General features: G+C 36.7%; 1 protein-coding gene across 4 annotated transcripts in view; it reads right to left on the reverse strand.

The window, feature by feature from the left end:
• Window positions 1–732: 732 nt before the first annotated feature.
• Window positions 733–27,096, reverse strand: part of IGSF11 (immunoglobulin superfamily, member 11) — a 225,510-nt gene continuing 199,146 nt past the window's right edge. For 3 of the 4 annotated variants that reach the window (XM_011940616.1, XM_011940615.1, XM_011940614.1), the window contains 6 exons: window positions 24,634–24,797; window positions 23,036–23,243; window positions 20,591–20,746; window positions 5,706–5,828; window positions 4,757–4,907; window positions 733–3,046 (listed from right to left, as the gene is read on the reverse strand). In XM_011940616.1, the coding sequence (XP_011796006.1) occupies window positions 2,605–3,046; window positions 4,757–4,907; window positions 5,706–5,828; window positions 20,591–20,746; window positions 23,036–23,243; window positions 24,634–24,797 (1,244 nt within the window). In that variant the 3' untranslated portion in view covers window positions 733–2,604. The remainder of the gene's footprint in view (window positions 3,047–4,756; window positions 4,908–5,705; window positions 5,829–20,590; window positions 20,747–23,035; window positions 23,244–24,633; window positions 24,798–27,096) is intronic. The other variant, XM_011940617.1, reaches the window with a different exon arrangement.

The following is a 27,096-nucleotide window of genomic DNA, read 5'->3' on the forward strand; positions in this document are numbered from 1 at the left end:
TTGTTGATTTTTAAATCTTTTTTCAGTATTCTGTATTACTTTTTAAATAAAAACTAATAAAAGTTTTTTTAAAAATCTACACGTTTGATAAACCTGTATATAACTAAATATGCACCTACACACGAGTGCATGTACAAGTGATGAAATCTGAGTATGGCTGATAGATTATATCCATGTCAACTTGTGATACTGTTCAATAATTATGCAAGATGTTACCATTGGGAGAAAAAGGTAAAGGGTATATGAGATCTCTATTATTTCTTACAACTGCATGTAAAAGTATAATTATTTCAAAATAAAAAGTTAAAACAAAGGAATGATCCAGTACACATCAAGAGCTACAGTCATGCTCATAACTCGACTTAGCAATTTCATTTCAGAAGTCAGCATTTATCTACTCAACACCCACAGGAGGCACTGTGGTAGGTGACGGAGATTCAGTGGTGAAAAAGGCAAGCATAGAGACTGTCTTCATGAACTTTCATTCTAGGAAATGGGAAAACAGCTCAATGTATGAAAAGGGTCATTAATCTTCAGTCATATGGGTAAGAATTGGAATCAAACTAAATTTTTAATAATAAGAGAAAGGTTATATCATTTTTGGAATACCATATGCCTATTAAAATGATTATAAATATTATTTAACAGGATGGAGAAAAGTTTATAACATTAAAGAGAATACTAAGTTTTAAAATGACATACTCATTAGTATTGATAATTAATGACAACTTATTTTATATGAATAAAATTTTATTGAATTTTAGGTAATTAGAAAGAATAAAGAAATGCAAGATAAATGCTTTCTAAACAGCATCCGATAGCGTCATCTTTTCAGTGTCATGGTATTTTCACTTTTCTTTATAAAAAGTATAGACATTCATTTATTTAAATTTTTACAAAGAACCATCAAATGGAAAAAAATAAGTAATGCTAAAGTAAATTCAGCTTTTTATCAATACTGAAATGGTTGGCAATGGTTAGGTTCTGAGTGTAGCCTTTTGGAAAAACAGTGTTTGCAGCAGCTGTTGGTTTCCATTCATTCAAATAACTAAAAAAAAAAAGTCAGGAAGCCACTCCCTGTGAAGACTACGCTTGCAGGAGAAGAGGGCAAAAAGCATGGTGGTAAGAGGGAGTGAGAGAACACATCCCAGAAAGAAAAGACACTCTTACTGAGACATGGGATGAGTATCATAAATAATCTAGGAAACAAATCTGGGAAGAAATTTGTGAGTTGCTTAAAGTGTGGTTAACGCAAGACAGTCACTAGTACAAGTATGGCCAGATCTACTAGCACAAAATAAAGTGGGAGAGTTTGTAAATTAATCTGGTGAACTGCAAGGCCAGCCAAGCCAGGTAGTAACCACAAAAGGAATCTCTTTACAGTGGTGTAAAACGCATCTGGGCAACACTGCAAACCTGAGCTGACACAAATGTAGGGTAGACACTTCCAGGAGCACACCAGAAGATACACCTTTTGTCTCAGTCTTACCTCTTTTGCAAAAAGAATTATTTTGAAAAACAAAACAAAAAAACAACTTCTGCCCTCCCTGACAAGTAAGTTAAACTCCACTTGTCAAATAAAGAGAAAGTTATCTACCTCAGTACAAAAGGCATCAGGTGCTGTCCTCATTAATATTAACCTACTGTAATAGCAAGGGAGATCTGAACAACCTTGCTCTGAGAGGCTGCCCAGCAAGGCTACAACCCCTTAGCCCTACCTTCCTGCCCACACAACCTAGCTCGTTCATGATATGATGGACCTCTATGAGCTCACTAAATACAACCATTGAATAAGGTATTATAGTCTTTTCTTTCTTAGCCCCATGCCTCTCATGTATTTAAAAAAAAAAAAATCTTCTATAAAAAAATATTTTTCCAGGAAAAAATAAACAGTAATTGCCATGGACCTGTAACAGATCCTAGAATAACATAGACAGGCAAGAATCTGTCAATATAGCAATATTCCAAATATGAAATTCATGGTTCAGGAAGACATAAATAAATAAATATGAAGGGGCTTCTCAAAGACGTTTCCTTTGTTTTCCCCCATTTCTTAATGAATTTTGCTCATGTAAAAAGTTTTGATTATATGACGGAAGAGTCAGCCCTGTTGGGACCAATATTAAACATTTATACCATTAAGCCCTCTACATAACGAGGGAATTGGAAGAGACAGAACATATCACAGGGTTGCTCATTATTTTCTTAAAGACACATACCTTTTAAAATAATTGCAATATTTAAACTCCATCTGGCACTTTAGTCTCTTAAAAATTATTAACTTAGGCGTGAAGAACAAACCCATCTGGGCGGCAGTTTGGATTTTAACTGCTATTTTGCTCTTGTATCTTTCTCCTTGGCTTGGCACATCTTTGAGATCCAGCAGAATCCCAGGACATCTTTGGTGGGGAAGCAAGTCTTCAGGATAGAGCATTCCAGTCCATTTTACACATCTTAGTGGCTAAGTAACAGCACTGCCTTCTTCTTTGTGCATTTTACTCATTATAAGGAAGTGTTTCTTTCCCAGCACTCCCCCACCCCACCCTCCCCCTTGTATGAGGGCATTCCATTTATGCATTTCTGAACACAACATTTCCTCATGTCCTATACCAAGGACCCGGCCCGACTCTGGGCTGGTACCATGACAGGTACTGCACCAATTCGCTCCAGCGTTGCATGGCTGATGGTGTAGGAATGAGTGTGTGGAGGCCGAGGCTTCCTACTGACTGAGCCATTGCTCCTGGACATCACCTGTGGTGATGACCCTCTGTTGGCTGTCACTACCAGAGTCTTATGTTGACCCGGGACCAGATGGCTCCCATTAGCATAAATGGACGGTATGCTGGCATTGCCTGAGCGGAGGGAGAAAGACTGGCCCAAGTCACTGAAGTGGTTGACTGACTCTGTATTTCTGTGAACTTTTGGAATGTTGCTCCAGTATCGACTGTTGTAGGTATTGGAAGAGGTTAGTGTGTTGTTGTCTGAGGAGGAAATCTCAGTGTGAAATGCTTTGGCAGAAGAACACTTGGGTGGAAGATCATCCTCTCTGAAAGGAACAAAATAAAGTTGTCATTAGGATTTACTTCAAGTTAATCCTATCCTCCTACCCTGGAATCTTTCTTTTCATGTTAAGGCTTATACATCCAAAAAATAAATCCAGGACTAGTCTCTCGTGAAAGCAGGCATGGCAACCCTGGATGGCCTCAGCTTTGGCATCCATTCCCTTTGAGATAATGGTCAAGAAAATCTCTCCTCAGCTGCTCAGTCTCCAACAGTAGAAAAGGAAATCTCAGGTCTCTCAGAGAATGTCTCTTCCAATACAACTTTTAAATATGTATGTAAATAAAACTCACATAAATATGTTTATATATCATATAGTAAATATATAACAAATATTGATTTATATATATTTATAGTAAATATATAGTATCTTGCTTTATATTTATAGTAAATATTCATATATATAGTAAATATATATTTATTCACTCATAAATATTTACTATAAGTAGGAAATTAGTCCATGAAGAAATCTACTAAACTAGGTGCCATAAAATAGCTGGGAAATCAAACTATAGGTATGCAGAACTTCCAGAAATAATCAGAGCTGGCCTGACTGTACTGCCCTATGGAGACTGAGAAATCACTGTGGGGCGCTGATGAGAGGTTCTCCTCAGTAATCTTATCCTGGGGAAGACTCTATCCCTGCATATGGCCCAAACCCTTAAGAATTACAACAGGCTAAAAGAAGTCATTTAATTTAAGATGTCAACCAATTCATTTAACATTTATTGAGTACACTTTACAATATGTTTCATGTAAAAAAGACACAAATCCTACACCTAAGAAACCTCTAGTCATGGAGGGTAGTAATCAATGAAGAATGTTCACAAGTCTGAAAGGTTGGGCAAGGTGCTAAAGACAACTTATGTGAGGAGGTGATGCCTGGACTAATCCAGAATCAGATTAAGGAATTTAGTAAAGAGATGGATCAAATGAGAAGCATCGTCCAGGAAGAGAGCAGAGGCTTGAGTAAAAGCTCTGAGCAATGGGAAAATGCAGGACAGACTGGAAGGCAAAGTATGCTGAGAGTGGTGAGAGAGAAGATACGCAGGCAAGAATCAGATCCTGTAAGGCTGTGGTATGTCTCACTATGGAAACTGGAGTCATTACAGCATTTTCAATACAGGTATGCCATGATGAAATCTGAGACTGAGCCTGAACCCTCAAATCTCCCCAGTATGACTAGGTCACTTTTCCTTAAAGATCATGTTGGCATTGTTTTCTTAAAATGTTCCTATTCTTGTCTGAACTACCTTTCTGAGCCAAATTACCTTTCTGAGCCATAGTGCTGTGGCCTGACTGTGTACAGGCACTGGTATGCTCTTATGGCATTCCTTCTTGCTTTATGTTCACATCTATTATAAATGTCAATACTAAACGCATGCTTTAGACACTGCCTTTCCCATTGTGGCAGCCACCTAACCCTGCCTATCCTGGAGATATGGAAGAGAAGGGGAATTCTTCATTTGTATCCTCCTAGTTGGGCACATGCTGGACCATCCCCTCCTTCATGATTCAGTGAATAAAGTTGTGTGGTACCATGAAGAAAAGTGATATACAAGAAAATATCATGTGGCCACTTTAATAGTCTTGGCCATTAGAGCTTTATGATTAGCAGATATATCTTAACTGCCAAAAATGAATAGAAATACACAATGGCTATGCAGGACAAATTTTTAAAATCTGACACACAAACCTTATTTCATTAGGAATTTCTTCTTCTTCCTCCTCTTTATTTTTGCTTCTCCAATAAAAGAATGCCCCCAAAATTAGTGCAATGCAAAAAATGATAATAACTGCACCAGTGCCAATGGCTCCAGCTATGAATCCAATGTTCCTGGGCTGGGCTGCAAAATATATTTAAGGTATATTTCAAGAAAAGAGAAAGAGAGAAATAGCATATACCCATGCAACTGTAATAAGCACATAAGCTTACTAAATAATCTGCTTAAAATGTATAAAACTGTCTAAAATCTTTCATCTATATAAAGTTAAACCTCAATTAACTTTCTATATTGTCAGTGGCTAGGACTAACACATAGTAGGCTCTGAACATATTTTGAATGAATAAACAATTAAATGACTTGCACATTTTAGGAGAACAATACCTACATTAGGTAACAGACAGCACCAATCTAACTTGCCTGATCTACCCTACATGAATGCTGGAAACTAGGGGATATCCTTCTACCTCAACCCAGCCAGATCACTCCCTTTTGCAACTGGAATTCAAATATCCCAGAATTCTTAACTAAAGAGAAGTTTTCTACACTGCCATTTACAACCTACACACTCAAAAATTATGCAAATATAAAAAATTAGGAAAAAACACAAGAAGGTCTTGCTATACCCATAAGATTATTACCATTTTCATAATGTATATAGCATTATACAATAAGAAATTGTTCAATTTTATTGATCCTGAGGAGAAAGATATTTTGTCATAAAGATTATCATATATTGCTGAGGCTGGAAAGTATACTAAAACATTTATAAACTATTTTCAATAATAATTAAAACCAAAACAATTTCTATTTAATCTTCAGATAAGCTTAAGACAATTCAGCAGAACTCTTCATTTTCTGGTATAACAAAGATCTTAGAGTTTCAGATCCAGGGTTGACATCAGAATTCCATATGCTTACGTGAAATAACCTGGAGATCCAGAAGACAGGTGCTGGTTCCAATAGCGTTAGAAGCCACACACTGGTACAAACCTGAAGTCAGGGCACTGATGTTCCGGATGGTGACTGTTCCCTGGACCTGGTCTGTCACAAAAATAATAATCGAGTGAGGATTTGGCAGGACTAATAGCAAAACCAAAGAAATCAGGAGAAGACTATAAAAACAGATGAACACTGGAGAGCTATCAATAAATTTTTTGGGGGGGTAGGGTGAGAAATTATTGGTTCATGAATGTTAAAGACTAAAATTACTGTATCACTTTAAAGACCTGGAACTTGGGAGGGCTGTCCTAAATAAGAACAATCTTAAAACTCAATCTGCAGGTTAGCATGTAAAGTCCTAAATGTTAGTAGATTTCTCTGAGGAAATGGTGGCTAATACTTATCCTAGAGAATTTAAGGTAACACCAAATTCTAGTTCTCAGGAACTGCAGTAACATAAAGATCATGTTAAACTTATAATAACTTTAACTTCATACCTGATGAAGAAAATATCAAATCTGTGCTCTAAGATATAGACTGTTACTCCCTAACAACAATTACAGTTGTTTGTGTTAAGTCAGATCCTCCAAGAAGTAGGCACCAAGACAAGCATGAGGTTTCCTGGAGGAAATACCAGTAAAAGAAATGTGAGAGGAAGCTGCAGAAGGCAGGGAGAGCCTCAGACTTCGGTGTAGGTCTCACCACTCACTGTCAAGGGGAGAGGGAAGCAGGGAAGATTGGGTAGGAAGAGTCTCAGGCTGCAACACAGTTTTATGGAAGTGTCCAGTAGGCAGATGGGGAGTCCTTGAGCCAAAGTCACCTGTTAAAGAAGTCCCATGCTTTGCAGAAATAGGCCTGCATTAGGCCCTAACCCTAACCATAACTCCTCATCACTAGCTGGGAGCAGCCCAGAGGAAGCTTGGTCTTGGTGCGAAGCAGTGGTGGATCTAGAGGGAAGCAGCAGGGCTTTCAGTCAATTATGTTCCCCATGTCGGGAGTTTGAACAATAAATTTTCAAGGTCACTGCACTGGTTTTGCCAGGAAGTGTTTCAATAGTTCACGTTTTAGTAATTCATCATTAATTAGCATATTTTGATTATTTATTCCTATAAAATACAAATGACTTACAGGAATAACTTTAAAAAGTTAATAGTTATTAATATGTGCCAGGCATTGGGTAAGCTTTTATATGTATTATTTCAATCTTTACAATTACCCTGAGGTATTTTTATTATTAATCTCATTGAACAGTCAAGGAGACTGAAGCTTTAGATGTGTAATAAGATTACACAGCTGGTAGTTAAGAAATTCAATTGGATGAAGGGGCTGTTTCACCTCTAAGCTCCAGGCTTCACTGCCTTCCTTATGCAGGAAAGATAATACATTCAGTCATCTCAACCATTCAAAATAGCTGCAAATTTAGAAGTAAATGGAAAAGCTTCCTAATAGGATAAGTAAAAAAATATTCTGACACAAAGTCCAAGTATGCCTGGGGCTACACCTGGAGCTATCCCCACCCTGGGTTACTTATTTTTAGATGGAACTAAGATTTAGTTAACTGGTTTCTGCTGGCAACCATCATCTCTATCTAGATCAAAGGCAGAAGTAGACAGGAGGGTTCAGCAAAAGCAGACCTGAGTAAAGTGTGCATGCATTTATTAATTCATTCATTTAATAAACAAATATTTATTGAGCATCTTCCTTTGTGCTTGGTTTTCTGAGGATGGTGATAAAATAATGAACAAGACAGGCCCAGTCCCTTACCCTAATGAGACAAGTATGCACACAATTACAATATATGGGATAGTGCCAGCCAGAGATAGAGAACAGAGGGTGATAGGGGAGCATACAGGAGGGGCATCTAATGAGGGATTGAGAAATCAAAAAGACTACAGGAAAGGAGAAAATAATTGCTGTCTCGGAAATTACCAGGCACACAGAAAGGTGCTAAATAAAGGTGATCAATAAATAAAAGGGCTGCCTACTCTTTAGTGTCTGTTGTGTACCACATACACTGTCCTAAGAAACATTAAATATGCCTCATTTAATCTTCATAACAAGCTTATGTTCTATATTCCCTACTTTTCAAAGACAGCTCAGAGAAGCTATGTAATTTGTCCAAGATCACAGAGTATACAAGTAGCAGCAATCTATAAAATGAGGTTTGTCCAAGTTCAAAGCTTATACTCACCATATGTACACTTGGCATTCTAGTAAGGCATTTAAAATCACATTATTCTATAGGATGCATCTATAGAATATTTCCTGACCAATACATGTTCCAATGCTGTTAGTATTATAAACTAAGCGACGTGCCTATCTCCCTCTTCAACACATGTACTAATATCATCAATGCAAGAAAACCATAATCTCCGGGCAATCAACCACATAATTTGTGTTCCTGGGGTTTTTGCTGTTGTTGTTGTTGTTGCTGTTGTTAGTAGTGGTGGTGGGTTTTCTCCTAAGCTCTGGAATTCTAAAAATTTGAATAGAAAACTGGTAATTTTGTTGACATTTCCAGAGACAATTTGGGAAACTGTAAACAGCTCCTCTACGCAGCATTCTCGCATGCAGAAAGAGGTAAACTCTAAATATTCTTCCTTTAAAAAGTTATTTTTAAAAGGTGAAGTCATTGTCTTCCTTTTGTCTCTACAGATGCCAACACCATGAGCATGTTACTGTAAGAAAATATTATTAAATGAGGTTGATACACCATGGTAGATTTAACTTGGAATATAATCAGAGAAGGAGACAGGTATATTGATAACAGAAGATTAACCAGAACAAAACAGCCTGTTTATGTAGACAAGGCAAAATAGAGAAGGGAGCAACTCCAGCAAACAGCAAACTGTTTGCAGCCACAAAGCACACAGCCCTTCCCGAAACTAGCAGGCTAATTCCTCAATCTGTCATTTCACTTGGTCTGCTCAGGCAGGGAAGTAGTTTTCTGAAATAAAGTCAGAGAAAAAATATTCTTTTGAGCTTCTTTTAAAGAATAGGGAAAGTTCAATGGCATGAAACTACATAGTTTGGGGAACTCAAAGGACATCACACTCCACTGTTTTAGTTCATAGCAACTATGTACCTGGTTCACCAGCTATGTATCTGGCATAGAAGGCCCTTCTGAATTAGAAAAAAACAAATGTTAGTGTACATTTCCAGTTCCATTCTTTCTCCTTAGCTCCAGAATGCTGCCTCTGGCTGCCTAGTAGCTGATGTATCTGCTAAGAGCACGTTCCAGTTGGACAGCCTAAGTTTGAATCTATTCTACCTACTACTAGTCATATGGTCTTGAGTGTGTTCCCTGTTCTTCATCAACATTTTAGTTTCCTCATCTGTAATTTGGAGCTACCAAAGTGCCTACAACCACAGATGACTGTGAGGACTAAATGAAAGGTTAGTATGGTACATGGTAATGTTTCCATGTGGGAATTCCTTCCTGGCAATTCTAGGGGAACTGATATATTTTTCTGAATCATAAAAAAATTCAGTCAAGAAATACGAAAAACATCCAGTGTCTCCCAATGGATATTAATTCCCAATAGATATTGATCTTCAGGATTTGAAGGGTGATAGATAAGAATTCTTAAATCATAAGTTATATATTTTTCATGATTTATATATTTTAAATAATGAGTGACTATAATAAACTGAACATTTCTTATATAAAAGTTTCAGAAGTATTCTGTAGGCTATATAACAATGGATGCATACTTTATTGCTATTTGAATGAATATGTTACATCAAAATTATATATTTCAGTAATATGTAAAAATGATCCTAACCTGAAAAAGATATTTAATTTTTAAAAATTGTAAATAAAGGTAAAATTAATACAAAATAAATGTCAAATAAAAATCTGTAGAAAAACTTAAGCATCACAAATACTTAATATCAAACTCTATTACTCTTAAAGATAAATTTAAAATATAACATTGGACACAGAAAATTTCATTTCATTTTGTGTTGATGCTGGCTGAATTAAGGCAGAGATGGAGAAGGGACAGGGAAAGAACCTGTCCCCATTAACAGAATTTCCAAGAGCACCATCCAGATGGATGTTAGGATATATCCTGCTTCACAGTAGCTCAGTTCCTTCAGACAATGATAAAAATATTTTGTCTGTTTGCCCTAATTTTGTTTTGGCATTGAAACAGATATTGTTTTTGACAAATCAGATTTTAAATTCATTTCTGATCTCATGTTAGTATCCTGCAGAGCAACATTCTCATCCTCTTCTATTTGCGTTTCTGCCATTCAAGTATTCACAAAGAGCTGAAGCCTATAGCAAATATTCAAACTTGTGAAAATACCAAAGAACATTACTCAGCATTATTTGAATAATGTAGTATGTATGAATACATTAGTATTTCTTTGCAAAAATGATTCACCATATGCAACATACAAGAAGGCCATGACCACACACTTATCACATGGCAAAAGCTACAAGCAAGATCAACTAATTAGATTTTTGACTGCTTCTCTCCTACCCACTTCTGTTGACTCTGCTTTTACTTTTAAGTGGACATCAACAGATTCTTCTCAATCAATGTATCTCTATGTTGACTGTTGCTCTTTAATTCTCAAAGAATGGCACATGGTGCTCAAGAAATGTTATCATTATCATTATTTCAATCCCCATCTAGAGGTCCCAGGAGACCACTCAACTCACTACTTTCCTCAAGCAAATTTCTACAAATTCCTCTTCTGAGTTAAGATGGTTACTGTTGATTCAGCGGTCCACAACAGGAACCTGGGTTAACTCTGACTCTTCTCAGTCCAAACATCTAATCAAGCTCCATATATTGTAATTTTTTCCTCAATCTCTCTTGAATCTTACCCTTCCCCGCTGTGCGTTCTCCATCCCTGTCACTAGAGACTTAGTTCAGGTCCTCTTCATTTCTTGATGGGGCTGTTACCAAAGCCTTCCATTTATAACTGGCTGCCAATCTTTCAGCCTGATTACTGACACAGTTTCTAAAATGTATATCTGGTGATCTTCTCTTGTTTATAAATGTCAGTGCATCTCTACAGTTAAAGATAACATCCGAACTCCTTGCATATTATATAACGCCTTTCACAATCTGGACTTTACCTTTTCAAGCTCCTCTCTGGTCAAATCCCCATGTAGCTTTATGTCAGCTTCACAGATATTCTCACTTGCAAACGTCAAACTTTTACACTTGCAAGATTTTGTAAGCATGGTTCCCTGTATTTATAATACCTACTTTTAACCAGTAAAACTTCTATCCATCATTTAAGACCCTTTCCTGCTTGAGAATCCTTTTCCCTATAAAATTCTTCCCGGACTCCTCACGGACAAGTAATATTTCTATCATTTAAATTTTACAGCACTGCATACATTTTTATAGCATTAACATGTAGTGCTATGATTTTCTCTTTATATCCGTCTCCTCCATTAGGCAGTGAGCTCTAGGATGGAGATAAGTTTCCTTGTATTTCTCTACCTTGCCCAACACTCAACTGTGAAGCAGTTGCACAGGATAAGGTGTGTGTTTATGTGTGTGTGCATACACACACACATATTTTAAAATGAATGAATATATACACAAATTAATATAGTGATAATTGTTGGCATTTAATCTTTTTAAAAAGAGGAAGTACGGAACATTATATAGGATTTGCTCCTTCATGTCAGAGGGCAAAAAAAAAAAAAACCTCAACTTCAGTTAGAATAACATCTTGATGAAGCAGAAATAAGCACTCATTTATTCGGCACTTTTGGTGGGCAAAAAATTTTCTGCTCCCCATGAAAAAAATTATGGAACCACTGTTACTGGGAAGGGAAACAGCAGTGTCAGTCCAAGAAACAGAATCAGGCTGTGTGTGGTGGCTGATACCTATAATCCCAGCACTTTGGGAGGCCGAGGCATTTGAGACCAGCTTGGTCAACATAGCAAGGCCCCATCAGGACACCAAGACAGGAAGATAACTGAGCCCAGGAGTTTGAGGTTACAGTAAGCTGTCATCATGCCACTGTACTCCAGCCTAGGTGGGTAACAGAGCAAGACTTTGTCTCTAAAAAATGAGAGACAGAGAGACAGAGAGAGAGAGAGCAAAGAGGAAGGAGATGAGAGAGAGAGAAAGAGAGAGACAGAGGAAGAGAATATCAAGATTCCTGAGTGTTACAACCAGGCCAAGAGAATTTTAGTACTTCCTATCACTTTTGGGCAAACCTGGTCTCTTCTAGGAGCCTCAGTCTTCTCTCTCATGAGAGTGGGACCATGGTGATATTTAAGATACTCTCCTGCTACAGCTATGATCTCTAAAGATCTACACAGAGTTCTCAGGCAAGCAGGAGAGTTCATCATCTCTCTTCACTGTATTAAATTATGAAAGGATGAGGAAAACAGAGGATTTCTTACAAACCATGAAAGAAAAAAGTACAATCTAGTTTCAGAAAATGCTAACCATTAATAATGAAACTAAATACACCACACTTTATATTTACCAAGTGAAAGAATGGAGAGAAAATGAATTGCCATTATTTACACATAATTTTTAAAAACACATTTTAAACTTCTCTGTGCATCTTTAGAAGTGTGAAGGATATTCTCCCCTTTAAGTCAGAAAGGAGGTGGCTTTTTTTCTAATTATCCCTCAGCTTTCCAAGTTTTCCTGACCATCGTGAGAAATAACTGTGCTTATCTCCATCCTTGGTTGCCAAGAAGCTGCAGGACTTGGAGAGTGGGTGTCATTCCAGGAAGGAATTCCACTCCATGGCTTGATATGCAGCCCGTGTGAGCTAGCTCCAGCCCTGGATTTTCAACTGCTGCAGGACAAACTCCGTGTTGTCTCACATCTCCAATCATCTCACTCACCAGCACAGGGCTCAGCCGCCCAACCACCCTCACCGTACAGACAGTCATTCCTTTCCTGTTTTGCTCATCCCTTCATCTTCCTGAAACCACTAGAGCTGTTGGCAGAAACAAATAGAAAACATAACCTACAGCTTTAGAGAAACTATAGAAGAACAATCCAGGTGAAGAGTTTACATGAGGAAAACAGGAAAGGAATGTCACCATGAAGAAACTACACAACAAACAGAAGGATTAGCATACAAAGAGCATAAAGTTACGTGAAGTTCACTATAAAATTAGTATGCTTAAAATTATGAAACATATACAGAATAGTCACCATAATACAAGAGGATGATGCCATGAAGAGACAAAAGCAACACAGAAACAGAAATAGCCAGGTGCTGCAGCTCAAACCTGTAATACCAGCTACTCAGGAGGCTGAGGTCGGAGGACTGTTTAAGGGCCAGGAGTTTCAAGCTGCAGTGAGCAGTGATTGTGCCAGTGCACTGCAGCCTGGATGACAGAACGGGACTCTATCTCTTAAAAAAGGGAAAGAAAAGAAGAAAATAAATTTAAAACTCAGAGGACAGGCTGAACAGCCATCAGAGCAGGAGAGAGAACTGGTGATATAGAAAAATAAAAAACAAAAATGAAAAATAACCAGAATGCCACACAGAAAGGTAAAGAAATTTACAGATAAGTAAAGGAATAAAAAACATGGTTTACAGAATTAAAAGACTAAACCAAGAGCTAATAGGAAACAATAAACAAACAAGAGAAAAGGCTATATTCAAAAATATAAGGACAGAGATTTTTCAGTAAGTGACAAAAAAACTCTCAATTTAAGAAGCACCACAAGCCCATAGCAGGATTAATAAAAATTAACACATACCTAAAATATATTCTAGGATCTACAGAACACCAAGTACAAAAAAATGCAAAAAGCAAAGGAAGGAAAATGCAAATGCCTACAGACTACCAGGGGATTTCTCAACAGAAACAAGAAAAGTGGGAAGAAAATGAAACGTTTTCAAATTCTCGAGAAACAATAACTGATAATCTAGCATTCTATACTCACTAAACTGCATTAAAGAGTATAGGGAAAAAAATATATTTTCAGAAAAACAAACCAGAGAACAACTTAATACTCATAGATCATCCATGTAATACCTACTGAAGGGTATGTGTACTTAAGAAAATGGAACACAGAAAAAATGACTGTGATGAAAGAAGCAATGTTGAGCCAAAAAACTGGCAAACTTTTGGGTAAATCTATATAAAACTGAAATGTATGTAAACAATGGCAAAAATGGGGATGATTAATAAGGAGAAAAGTTACAAACAAGATGGAACAAATATACTAACGCCAAGAAAATAACTAAAATGCAGACGATAAAAATACAGAAATTAAGCATATGAGAGAGAAACTGAGAGTCATGGTGGACAGAATGAAAAGGTCCAAATAATGGCTAATAGGAGAAAAGAGAGAGAACTGATGAGATGAAATATTCACAAGATTAGGGAAAATGGAAGAAAGACAGCTTTCAATGGTCCTATTATTTGGATAGAGATTAGAGATTTTTTTTTTTACTTCTAGACTACATTAAATCAAGTATGTATTTAAAAACTTTAAGAATAAGCACTAAGAGAAATACACTTATAACTTCAAAAGTAGAGGAGAAAAAATATTATAAAGAATATTCGAATAATCAGTAGAAGGTATGGGAAGAAGGGACAAAGAAAAAAACAAAAAGCTTAATAAATAGAAAACCTCAAATATTAGATATTGAACTATACCCATAATCATTAATATAAATGAATTCAGAGGACAGACGCTCTCAGATTACAAACTGAAAACCAAACTAATCCAGATATAAGTTGTTTATCCTATCACGGAGAGGAGGGAGGGGGGAGGGATTGCATTGGGGAGTTATACCTGATATAAATGATGAATTGATGGGTGCTGACGAGTTGATGGGTGCAGCACACCAACATGGCACAAGTATACATATGTAACAAACCTGCACGTTATGCACATGTACCCTAGAACTTAAAGTATAATAAAAAAAAATAGGCCGGGCGCGGTGGCTCAAGCCTGTAATCCCAGCACTTTGGGAGGCCGAGACGGGCGGATCACGAGGTCAGGAGATCGAGACCATCCTGGCTATCACGGTGAAACCCCGTCTCTACTAAAAATACAAAAACTAGCTGGGCGAGGTGGCGGGCGCCTGTAGTCCCAGCTACTCGGGAGGCTGAGGCAGGAGAATGGCGTAAAACCCAGGAGGCGGAGCTTGCAGTGAGCTGAGATCTGGTCACTGCACTCCAGTCCGGGTGACAGAGCGAGACTCCGCCTCAAAAAAATAAATAAATAAATAAATAAATAAATAAATAAATAAATAAATAAGTTGTTTATAAGCACTATACCTAAAACAACTGAACGCCAATGAACCATATATAATAGAAACATACCAACAAGAATTAACCAAAGAAAGCCACTGTATCTTTTAAGTTTAGTAATTAAAAAAACACAAAAAGCTTATTAAACATAGAGAAACAATGAAATACAACAAGCTTGTAAGCATCTAATGACACAGGCTCAAAATGGGTAAAGAAAATTGGCATAATTGTAAGAACAAATTGACAAATCCACAATCTTACAATGTGATTTTTAAATACATATTTCTCATAGTAACATAACTGAAGCATGTAAAATATTGCTAAAGATACAGAATATTGAATAATACAACTATAACGCTTCCTATGCAATGCATGTACAAATACCCTAACACCTGCAACATAATGGCTCTTAAATTCTCCACCTTGGTGGCTGCACTCCAAACACACTGGCCTCTTTGATAATTCATCAAGTACATGGGCACATGCCTGCCTCAAAGCCTTCATATGTCCATTCCCTCTGCCTGGAATGCTCTCCAGTCCCCATATTCACAGGGCTCATTCCTTCATTATCTTTAAATATTTGCTAGAATATAATGAGGCTTACCCTAAGCACCTTACTCAAAATTGCTGCTCCTCATACCCTAACTAATCTATTTTACCCTGATCTAATTTTTCCCCACAGAACTTTTCACCTTGTAACAAATTCTACAATTTACTGATTATATTCCATCTCCACCCATTAGAATGTAAGCTCTACAAAGGAAAGAATATCTATCCTGTTCAGCAATGTATCTTCAGCATCTAGAAGAGTTTCTGGCACCTGATAGGTGCTTAACAAACATCTGAGGGAAGGAGGGAGGGCAGGAGGGAGGGAGGGAAGGAAGAAAGAAATTTATGCAAGTTACAAGAGGTTAGATAAAACCGAAATCGGAGTTTAGCAAGATAGATTATAAAAATAGAGGAAAGGCACATATAAACAGTATTAGGAAGGAAAAGGGGACTCAATACAGAGTTTAAAACTTCATAACAATGATGATGGTAATTTAAATATTAATATTTAGTAGGGGCTGACACATGCCAGCTGCTGTTCTGCACATCTTACATGCTTATTCAATCTTTATCCAGCCATAAGTTAGTCATGATGATTGTCTCCATTTTACACATAAGAAAACGAAGACACAAGGTCACATACCCAGTGATTCCTGGATTCAGGGTTCAAAACTATGTCCACTGTCTCCAGAACTTACACTCTTAAATACATTATTCTGTTTTTGTATAGAGAATTCTATGAACATCTTGATAGTGATATGTATAACTTGGACAAAAAAGACATTTTCCAGAAAAATAGGGTATAGAAAACCTGTACCATTAGAGAAACTAAATCAGTAATCAAAAATCTACCAAAAAACATCAGAGCAAGGCAAACATTCATAGGCAAATTCTATAGAATCATCATGATGCCCAACTTATTCATACTATTTCAAAGAACAGGAAAAAGGGAAAGTTGCCAAACTCACAAGATTATTTCATATTATATGATACTAAAATTGAACCAGGACAATAGAAGACAGAAAAAAAAAAACCCATAGGCCATTCTTACTGGTGATCACTGATACAAATCTTTTATTAAAATATTAGCAAACCCAATGGAACAATTTATTTTTAAAAATCACAATCAGAGACTTTATTCCATAAATGCAAGGATGTTTTAACAACAGAAAATGTTAAATGTAATTTATTTATTGAAATTCGGTCCCAGATAATTCTTTGTTATGAGGGTTTTCCTTGTGCATTACACAATTGTTTTTCTTTTTTCCCCAGCTTTATTGAAGCACAATTGACTAACAAAAATTGTATATATTTATGGTATATATTTTGATATACATAAATACTGTGAAGAGATTACCACACCCAATCTAATATGTCAATCACATCACATAACTACCTTTGTGTGTGTGTGTGTGGTTGGGAACAATTAAGATCTACTCTCAGCAAATTTCTAGCATACAATACAGTAATGCTAAATATAGTCACCATGCTGCACATTAGATCTCCAGAATTTATTCATCCTGAATAACTGAAACTTTGTACCCTTTAGCCCACATCTCCCCATTTCCCCCACTCCCCAGCCCACAGAAACCACCATTTTCTTCTCTGTTTCTACCAGTTCAACTATTTTACACTCCTCATTGTCTTAGTCTGTTTAGGTTGCTATAACAAAACACCATAGACTGGGTACTTTATAAGCAACAGAAATTTATTTCTCATAGTTCTGGAAGTCTGGGAACTCCAAGATTAAGACCCCAGCAGATTCAGTGTCTGGTAAGAGCCCATTTCCTGGTTTCTAGATGATGATGTCTTCTTGCTGTGTCTTTCAGGACAGTTCTTTGGGTGGTCTGGGACCAACTCAGTTCCTCCCATTTTCTTGCTTGCTGTTCTCAAGCATAACTATAGAACATGCTGGGAATACAACATCCTGAGTTAAGAAGGAACTGACTGGAACACCTCAGGCTCTGTTCCAGACCCTTCTAGAAAGAGGATGTCCTTCAACACTTTAGCGCAGTGACACTTGGGTATAAAACTCAGAGTGAGCTGCTTTTCGGGTTCTCTCAGCTGATGTGCAAGTGGACATGTGCAGACGAGACTCTATGTGTCCCAGGAAACTTTTCTGAGCCTTGGTGAACTGGCTTTCACTGAATGCTAGGCTTCTGTTGTCCTTTGCTGCCTATTAAATAATAAATCCACTTCATGAAACTGGTTTTGTGTATAAATGCTGTGTCTCACCAGAGTCGGGCAAGTAACCAGTGCACAGTAAATTTGCTTTACAGTCCTTACTTGGTGAAAGGAACTAGCTAGTGCACTGAGTCTCTCTTATAAGGTTGAAGACATCATGTCTTTTTACCACTAAGTACTTTAGTGAATACTTCCTAAGAACAAAGATACTTTTTATGTAATCACAGTAAATGTATCAAAATCAAGAAATTTAACTCTAAGAGTATTAGCTAATCTATAGTTTATACTCAGTTTCATCATTTATCTCAACAATGTCTTTTATAACTATTTCTCTTCCTGTTCAGATTCTAAGCCAAGGTTCTTCATTACATCTACTCATCTTAACCCATTTATGCCCAGTGTTCCATTACTGGAACGCTAAGCATGTGGGAGTTATTTACATCCTACTGCTCAAGGTCATCGCCAAGGTCTGAATGCAAAAAATCAAAAACTTGCAACCTCAGGCATAAATGGGTTAACTCCCTAGTCTTTTTCAATATTGACAGTTTTGCCTTCACATTTGTTTGAGATTTTCTCATGATGAGATTTAGGTTATGTGTTTTTGACAGTAATATCACAGAAATGATGTGTCCTTCTCAGTACATATATTAGGAGGTACGTGACATCAGTTTGTCATAATATTGGTGAGGTTTACTTTGATCACTTGGTTAAAGTGGTATCCAACAGGTCTCTCCCTTATAAAGTTACTTTTTTGTCATTAATAAGCAATTTGGGGGGACATACATTGTAACTAAATAGCCTGCTTCCCATCAAATTTTTGCTGTTTTCACCTCAGTGATGATTTTCTAACTCCATTATTCCTTGTATATACATCAGTTGGCATCATACTGTGAAAAAGAAAAATGCTTGCTCTTTGACCCCATTTATTTATCAGCAGGGATTTGGTGATTCTTATTTTATTCTATGGGCTATATATTTATTTTAACGTTTGAATTGTCCCAGATTTCGCTAGAGGGAGTTCCCGCAAGCTAGTCTTTACATATAAGAGAAACTCTAATCTCAATATATTATTCCCCTGTCACCAACCAGATTTCTGGGATTCACTTTCCTGGTGTCAAATATTCTTTTTTCAGAGAATGCATCATGAGTTTATATTAATAGCATAAACATAATTAGTAAAGTAAATCTTCTGAAAAAAATCTGAATTATTTTGGGGTAATATTCTATTTAGAGATCAACTTTATTAATATGGATATCAAGAGATAAATTTAGATGAAAAATATTACCATTTAACGTACATGATTATGATAGATATGGTTATCCAAAGTAAGTTTGATAATCAATCCAGAGTTTATAAAAGACAAAGTTTTCGTCCTTCTCATTCAAGTTCACTTTTATACCTAAAGTTGCAAAAAGTATTCAAGTTGAAAAAAAGGATATGATATCAAGAAATCTGACTGATATACACTTATCCAGAAATAGAGGTTATGGAAGGCTATTTCTACAGTTATTTCTCAACTTACATACAAATAACCACTGTCAATTGTTCATTTAAAATTCCAAACTCCATCCAATATTCCACAGAGATATTACAAATAAAAAAAGAAAGTGTTGCCACAGAGGACCTTGAGGATGATACTGTTAACCCTTTTATTTTTGTTTAAAAAAAGCAACATGAGCCCAGAGAGGCGAACTGTTACAGAAACAGTGGAAAATCTAAAATTTGAATATAGTTTTCAGTATGTCAAGACAAGGGCTATTTTAATCATGTCATTTACAATGGTGAGATTGACAAATCAGTCCACAAAAAGCAGCTATTTAGCCAACAGTGTGGCTGAAACATTTAGCAATGAACAACAGTACTGCAGCAATCATTCTTAAAGTAATAAAAGTTATTATGTTGAAAAGAAGTTTTTTTAATGATGAATTTGAGGCTAGGTTAATTAAAAGACGATTGTAAGGTCCATCAATATTTGTTGGGATTACTAGCAGAAATTTATAGGGTCTTTAGAGGCTTGTGGCGCTGGCTCTTTAACGTGAATAATTTTACTACAACTTAGGACTTTCCTTTTCCATGACAGGCGTGGACCATCAATATGATTCAGACTTACGTGGCATAATTAAGGTTGTTTGTGGCCTCTCCATTAACTGCCAACACTTTATGTGTAAATTTCAGATTTGTAAATCTACCCTGAGAATACTACAAGAAACATTTTCTGTATTAGAGATGATGTAATACTCGAGGCTGCTAAATTTTATTTTCTTGAACTAGAGTATTTTATAATATAATTCTATATCTTCCCCTCATTTTATTTGACAAAAATCTCTTCCATGTTTTAAGGATGTCCTCTTTAAAACTAAATTTAAGTAGCTGGGTTTACATGTAGAAATCATCCATGACACTCAGGCTTCCTCCATTATTACCTGTTTGGTGTGACCAATTCCTGGATCTCCTGTGACCTGAGGCCTTTTCCTTTACTCTTTCCTATCTTCCTCCTCTAACCAGATTTGAGGCTGAAAACAGGAGGATCGACCCTCCTGACACTATGCTCAGGTTTCTCCGAGTAAAACAGGCAGCTCTACCTCAAGCAGGAAGTGTATTCTCATATATAAATTTCAAGGATTGTCTTACAATTAACACAAAGAAGCTATCATTTAAGTGCTTTAAATCTTCATGTGAATGGGAAGAGTTTCCATATATAGTTACCACTGGATGAAATACATTTCATAAAGGCAATATAGAGAAGAGAGAGAAAATGTTTTATTCACTTTAAAGTTGAAAACACAAAATGATCCAGAAAGCTTTTTCAGCAGTTATAGGGTGTTATTTTTCAAAACCTATTAAAGTTACTTTTTGAATATTAGAATTGTCCATGATAACTAATAAAATGGGTAAAGCAGCACTGTACATACCCTGAGTAGCTGTTGGAGGTAGTTTGAGGGTATTGTCTAACTTCTCCCAAAGGTAAGTTGGTCGAGGAATGCCTTCCTCTGAGCTACAGAGCAGGATGACATCGCTGCCAATATCCTGGGATCCTTGGATTTGGCAGTGTGGGGCAGAAGGGGGAACTATAACAGGAAGAGTAAGCAATAGAGTACACATTTTACTGTGAGCCAAGTGATGACGGAGGAGACATCAACATTCAGTACACTGGACCCTTAGATTACATTGTTTTGGGAACATATACCAGGAGACAGCCTCACACCTGAACCCAGAGGAGTCATGTACCAATTCACGAGGCTTAGGCACAGGAGCAGACCTGCAGCTTTGGTAAGCAGAGGGCAAATATGTACAAAGGGGCTTCACCTTTTGATTATATTTTCACCTTTTGATTATATTTTCAAGGTATCTTAAGATCTTTTTTCCACTCTGCTTCCTCTGAAGAATTCTTAAGATCCATTATATCAACATGCTGCTTTTAAAAACATTGCTGAAAGATGCCACCTTTAGAGATTTCAGGGAAAAGCAACCCTTATCCTGCCAACTATCCTCGGCAAAGACCACTTTAACAAGGTCCTTTGTTACTTTACAGACAAAAACCGGACAGACCTACTTTATACCAAATTCTGCTTTATTGTGGGGAGGGTTAAACTAAGGTTCAAGTAAAAGCAGTTGATAATAATGTAGTGGACATTTCACAATCATTAAGACAGGACACAAAAACATGGAACAAAAATTACCAAAAAGAACACTAAAGGAAGAAGGTGGCATTATATAGTAAAAAGCAAAACAAAACAAAACCATAAACTAAGCACATGGCTTGAAGTTTCATGCAGGGGAATGCAGACGGTAGAGTTTAAATCCAATTTATGATTTATCTGTAATGCTAACGACTTTTCAGTAAATATGTACACCCTTTCCAAAATGAATAAATGAATGAATGAAAAAATGAATGCAGAGTATACATAGGAATCAGAAAAAAAAAAGACTGGGTAGGGGAAGAGAGAACAATAAAAGGGTATGGGTAGGAAGAGTAAAAATCTTAGCAAATCCTAGTATCTACTGCGGTGGGGCAAACTAATCTTTGATTGCCTTTGTCATTGTCACTGTGATGCCAGGAACAGAAATCCAAAATAATTCTTTGGAGGTAGCATTAATTATAAAATAAATTAAGGGCTTTCTTTTATCTTCTTTTTAAAAATGATGCTGAGAAGTTAAGTCTGGACAAACAAAAAAGAAAAAAGAAATAATGTTGGATAATATGGGAAGTCAGTCACCTAACTTACAGGTATAAGTATCCGAATATTTAATTCCATTAGTACACTATACTCAGTACTCAAGAGTATTTTAGAATCTATACCATTTTTAGTATAATACAATGAATATGATTTTGAGAATAAAAATCACCGACTTGGTCATTAGTTTTCTTATTCTGTTTGAAGGCTGGGAAAAAAAGGCACCAAAGGCAGAGGGAAAATGACAAGAATTCCCAACCCCTGTATTCTTAAGTGACTCAACAACAACGAAGGAAAAAGAAAGGGTGGGTGGAGTTTGACAAGGACTACAGGAGTAGATTCTGAGACTTGAGTAGGATGGAGGAGAATCAAGAACATCAACCTTCTCTAAGTACTTCTTCCATCTCCCCAGATGAACTGAGTTTAGCCACCTCTACACAAGTATTCATTTAGAAAGCAGTATTTTATATTAGAGACAGAAGAACCGGAAAATCAAACATGTTTATAATGGATATAACTTAGTATGAGATAGTCTAACAACATGGTGTAATGGAAAGAGTGCTGATTTGAATAAGGAGATTTAAATTTTAATCTAAACTTTGTTGTTTATTTTCCATGCAATCTGGGGAGAAAAAAACCTAAATCTATTTGGTCTCAGTATTAAGGTGATAATATGAGTTATTCTTCAAACAAGGATACTTTTGAGAGTAAAAGGAGGTACTATTATAATTATGCCAGGACAACACGTGCAAGCCAAGAACTGTGGTGATCCTACTCAGTGTCACACAGATGTGAAGTAACAGTATTATTCTCACACATGCGAAAACTTCTGCTCTGTACTAAAATACGTCATTCTTGATTTAATTTGCGCTCAACAATAAGTTCTGTCCTGTAGAAGCTTAAGAAAACTGAGAGACCACTTCTGATGGTATTTGATACCATCTTTCTTCACCTTTAGAAGAAAGTCATTAAAGAGTAAGTTTTAGAGACCGCCAGAAATGAAGAAAGGAGGGGGAGACTATCTGTAAGAAGCACGAAGAAGCAGAGAAGAGATGGAACTGAGAGAAGACAGAAAAAGAACATAAGCAGACTGAAGGTGTAGAAACAAGGGCAGAAGCAAGTATGCTTGAGAGTAGATTCGTAAGTCAAGCCCAAACAGCCCAGGACTCTTGTGTCACTCACCTAACACCGTGAGACCGGTGACCCCAATGTTCCTGCCCCCTATGTCTGGAAGGTTGTTGACCAGGCATTGGTAGGTTCCAGTATCTGATAACTGAGTGTTATTAATGAAGACAGAGACATTGGTAGCTGGCATGGTGCCTGTAAATCCTACCCTACCATGGAAACGAGGGGCACCGTCAAACATCTGTCCACCCTGATACAGGATGACCTGGAAAAGAAAGCAAAATAAATACACTGGCCACTCTATCCTCTCCTAGACACAAAACAATAACTATTTGGTAGACAGTACCAAATGCTGCACCAAACGTTGGAAAATTTTATTTCTAATATGAGAGTTATCATCAACTTTTTTTTCCAGTACTGGTTCATAGGTATCTTGGAGTTTTAATTTTTCACATACCAAATCAGAATAATATGTTTTCCTTACCTAACACATCAGAACATAAATAATGTCTTTGCTGCTACCCACCCTACTATCAATTCATAAATATTTTTACCGGTTCAAAAAATTTATTCCAAACTAAAAATTAAAAAATATTAGCACTGCCATTCTCATGCTTATTAGGTCACACAATGATAGATCATAGGTATAGACTGAAAGTAAATAAATGTCACAGAAGGGAAGCAGAGTTACAAGTCCATGACTGCTGTTCTTATGTCAGCCTCTATTATCAAAGTTAAGTCTTCAGGGAGGACCTAGAATGACATAAAAAGCCCACTGGGCTGTGAGTGAGGGACTCAGTTCTATTCAAGCTCTACCTGTAAATGTGTTTAGTAACTCTACTCAAGCTCTTTACTTCTTTAACTCCATCCTTGATTCCTAAAATAATAAGATTGAACAAAATGATCTTGAAGGCAGAGTCTAACTACAAAGATTCCGTGACGAAACAAAAGAAGCTTCTATTTAATTTCATATCAGAAAATTTAGCTTATCAAATATTTTGAGGTAATAAGCTTACTGAAGGAGAAAAGCTTCATTAATATTGTAAATAAAGGTGTAAGCATTATCACAATTCATTAACTTCCTGGGCATTATTTTCTGCAGCGAGTTCTACAAATTATGTGTCTTTTTCCTGTAATTAATACAGCTTATTGGGGAGGAGCTTCCATTTTCATGTACATTCTTTCATGTACACATTATATTAATAATTTATATGAGACTTTTTGAGCTGGCTAACATGGCTAGTCATGTTTTACTTGAAAATACTAGTGAAATTAACTTTAAAAAATCAACTACTACAACCTAATGTTACTTCCTTACTATTATCACTATCTCTTAAAAGTATGCTCTCAATCATCTGTGTTGGTGCCAGTCCCTTACGGTCAAAATTGCCTATTAGCAATGTCTTTGATAAAATTACAGGTTCCTACATAAAACTCTCAAGAGGATATTCTCAACATCTGTTACCTTTTTAAAAAGAGGACAGCCTCTTCTGATAGTTGACTGATAAGGCAGAGGAGTAGGCCTTAAAAGAGTACACACACATTGAAAATGCCACCTTACTGTTGAAACCAAAGATGTACTCAGGATGCTTCCCTACCCACCTCCTCTGAAAAGATTAACCTTTCAGAGGTAGCACAGGATGGAACAGAAGTACCTGTTCAGGTTGGTTGGCATTGGAGAGAGGAGTGACCATCCAAATGACATTGAGGTTAATGAGGGCAGCGCTGGTAGTGAAAGTGCAGGGCAGGACTGCTGTCTGACCCCGGGCCACTTGGATACTCCCAGGGCTCTCTGACACTTCCAGGGATGCTGCAACACCTACAGAAGAAGGAACAGGGAGGTTATATGCTTGCCCTTTCCCGATAGTCCAAACTCCTTCAGGAAGGTTTGTGTGTTTTATGTTATCACATTATTATTGATCATGTGAACAGACTGACATGATAGTCTTACTAAACAACTGCTGACCAGTCACTGAGTCAAAATAATAAAAATGGTTCATCCCTTTACCTCCTGGAAACTACAATAGAAAAACATTAGAAGCTCTTTACTCTCTTTTGGAAGATGCTATCTGATATGTGGCCAGATTCAAATACGACACAGATGAATTCAACTGATGGGGTTTGATGAAAGATTAAAAATAAACTGAATTTTCGAGCTGTTGTTACATAAGCACAGTGCAAAATTAAATGCTTACATATAAATCTAACAAATCATATAAATCTAACAAAATATGTACAGCACCCATACACAGAAGAGTATACAATGCTAATAAAAGAAATCAGTAAGACTAAACATATGCAGAGATATGTAACATTCATGAATTGGTAGAGTCAATCTTAAGATGCCAATTGTCCCTAAATTGATCTATAGATTCAGAGCTAGTCCAGTCAAAATCCCAGTAGTCGTTTTGTAGATACTGACAAATTCTAAAACATAGAAAGACAAAGAACTAGAACAGCCAAAAGAATACTGAAAAACAAGAACAAAGATGAAGAATTCACACTATCTGATTTTAAAACTTGCTATATAGCTGTAGTAGAAGAGTATGGTACTAGCCTTTTAAGGATAGACATACAGATAAATGTCACAGGGTTGAGAGTACGGAAATAAATCTTTATATTTATGGTCAAATGCTTCTCAATAAAGGTACAAGACAACCACATGGGGCAAAAACAGTCTTTTCAACAAATGGTGCTGGGATCATTTGACAGCAATATGCCAAAAATTAAATATTCTGAATACAGAATCAACAGAAAATGATCACAGACCTAAATAAAAATCAACAGAAAATGTTCATAAACCTAAATAATCATAACATACTAGTAGTCAGCAATTTCGTTTACTAGGAATCTACTCAAGTAAAATGAAAAAGTATGTCCACACAAAGACTTGTCCGTGAATGTTCGTAACAGCATTATTTATATCATGTCCTGAAAAGGAAATAATACAAATATCCATCAGCTGGTGAATGGACAAACAAAATGTGATATATCCATACAACAGAACACTGTTCAGAAACAAAAACCATCAAAGTACTGATACATCTTACAACACGCATGAGCCTCCCAAAACATATTTCTCAAGGAAGCCAGATGCAAAACACTATGTATGATTTCACACATACAAACTGTCTAGAAAAGGCAAATCTATAGAGACAGAAAATAGATTAGTACCACCCGGGGATACAAAGGATGGCAAAGAGACTTGTAAATAGACTTAACGGGACTTTTTAGTGATGGAAAACTAAAACTAGCTTTCTGTGATGGTTGCACAACTCTGCAAGTTTAAAAGTCACTGAACTTTTTTTTTTTTTTTTTTTGAGACAGAGTCTCACTCTGTTGCCCAGGCTGGAGTGCAGTGGCACTATCTCGGCTCACTGCAAGCTCTGCCTTCCAGGTTCATGCCATTCTCCTGCCTCAGCCTCCCGAGTAGCTGGGACTACAGGCGCCCGCCACCATGCCCAGCTAATATTTTTGTATTTTTAGTAGAGACGGGGTTTCACCATGTTAGCCAGGATGGTCTCAGGCTCCTGACCTCGTGATCCGGCTGCCTTGGCCTCCCAAAGTGCTGGGATTACAGGCGTGAGCCGCTGCACCCGGCCAAAAGTCACTGAATTTTGTAGTTCAAAGGAGTAATTTATGGAATATAAATTGTATGTCAATGACACTTAAAATTCTAAAAAAGAAAACTGATTCACCAGAGCCAACTCATGGGAAATCAAAATAACTGTTATCTCTTCTGCAAAGCCTCCTCCCTGGGATGATGAAACAGTATGGAAATAACAGTAGATTAAAATAGGCCATGGAGACCCTACAAAGAAGTTATTTTAGATCATGAAAAACACATTAAGTCTATGACAGTATCTCAAACTGTTTTACTTTGAAGTGATAGCATCTCAATTCTCCCAAAAAAGTAACAGAATAACACACAGTTATGATTACAATTAGTTTAAAAAATAAACATACATAACACCTTCCCTCTATAGAACTTCATGTTCTTCACATAGAGTCTGATGATGTTCTCAGGAGTTAAATTTGCAGAATAAAATGTTTTATAAACTGTCTGTGATAGAATATAAAGATATTCTGTGATATATAGAAGTCTATAGAAGAAGAAT

Source organism: Colobus angolensis, unplaced genomic scaffold (assembly GCF_000951035.1).
Source record: "Colobus angolensis palliatus isolate OR3802 unplaced genomic scaffold, Cang.pa_1.0 Scaffold190, whole genome shotgun sequence".
Classification (NCBI taxonomy): domain Eukaryota; kingdom Metazoa; phylum Chordata; class Mammalia; order Primates; family Cercopithecidae; genus Colobus; species Colobus angolensis.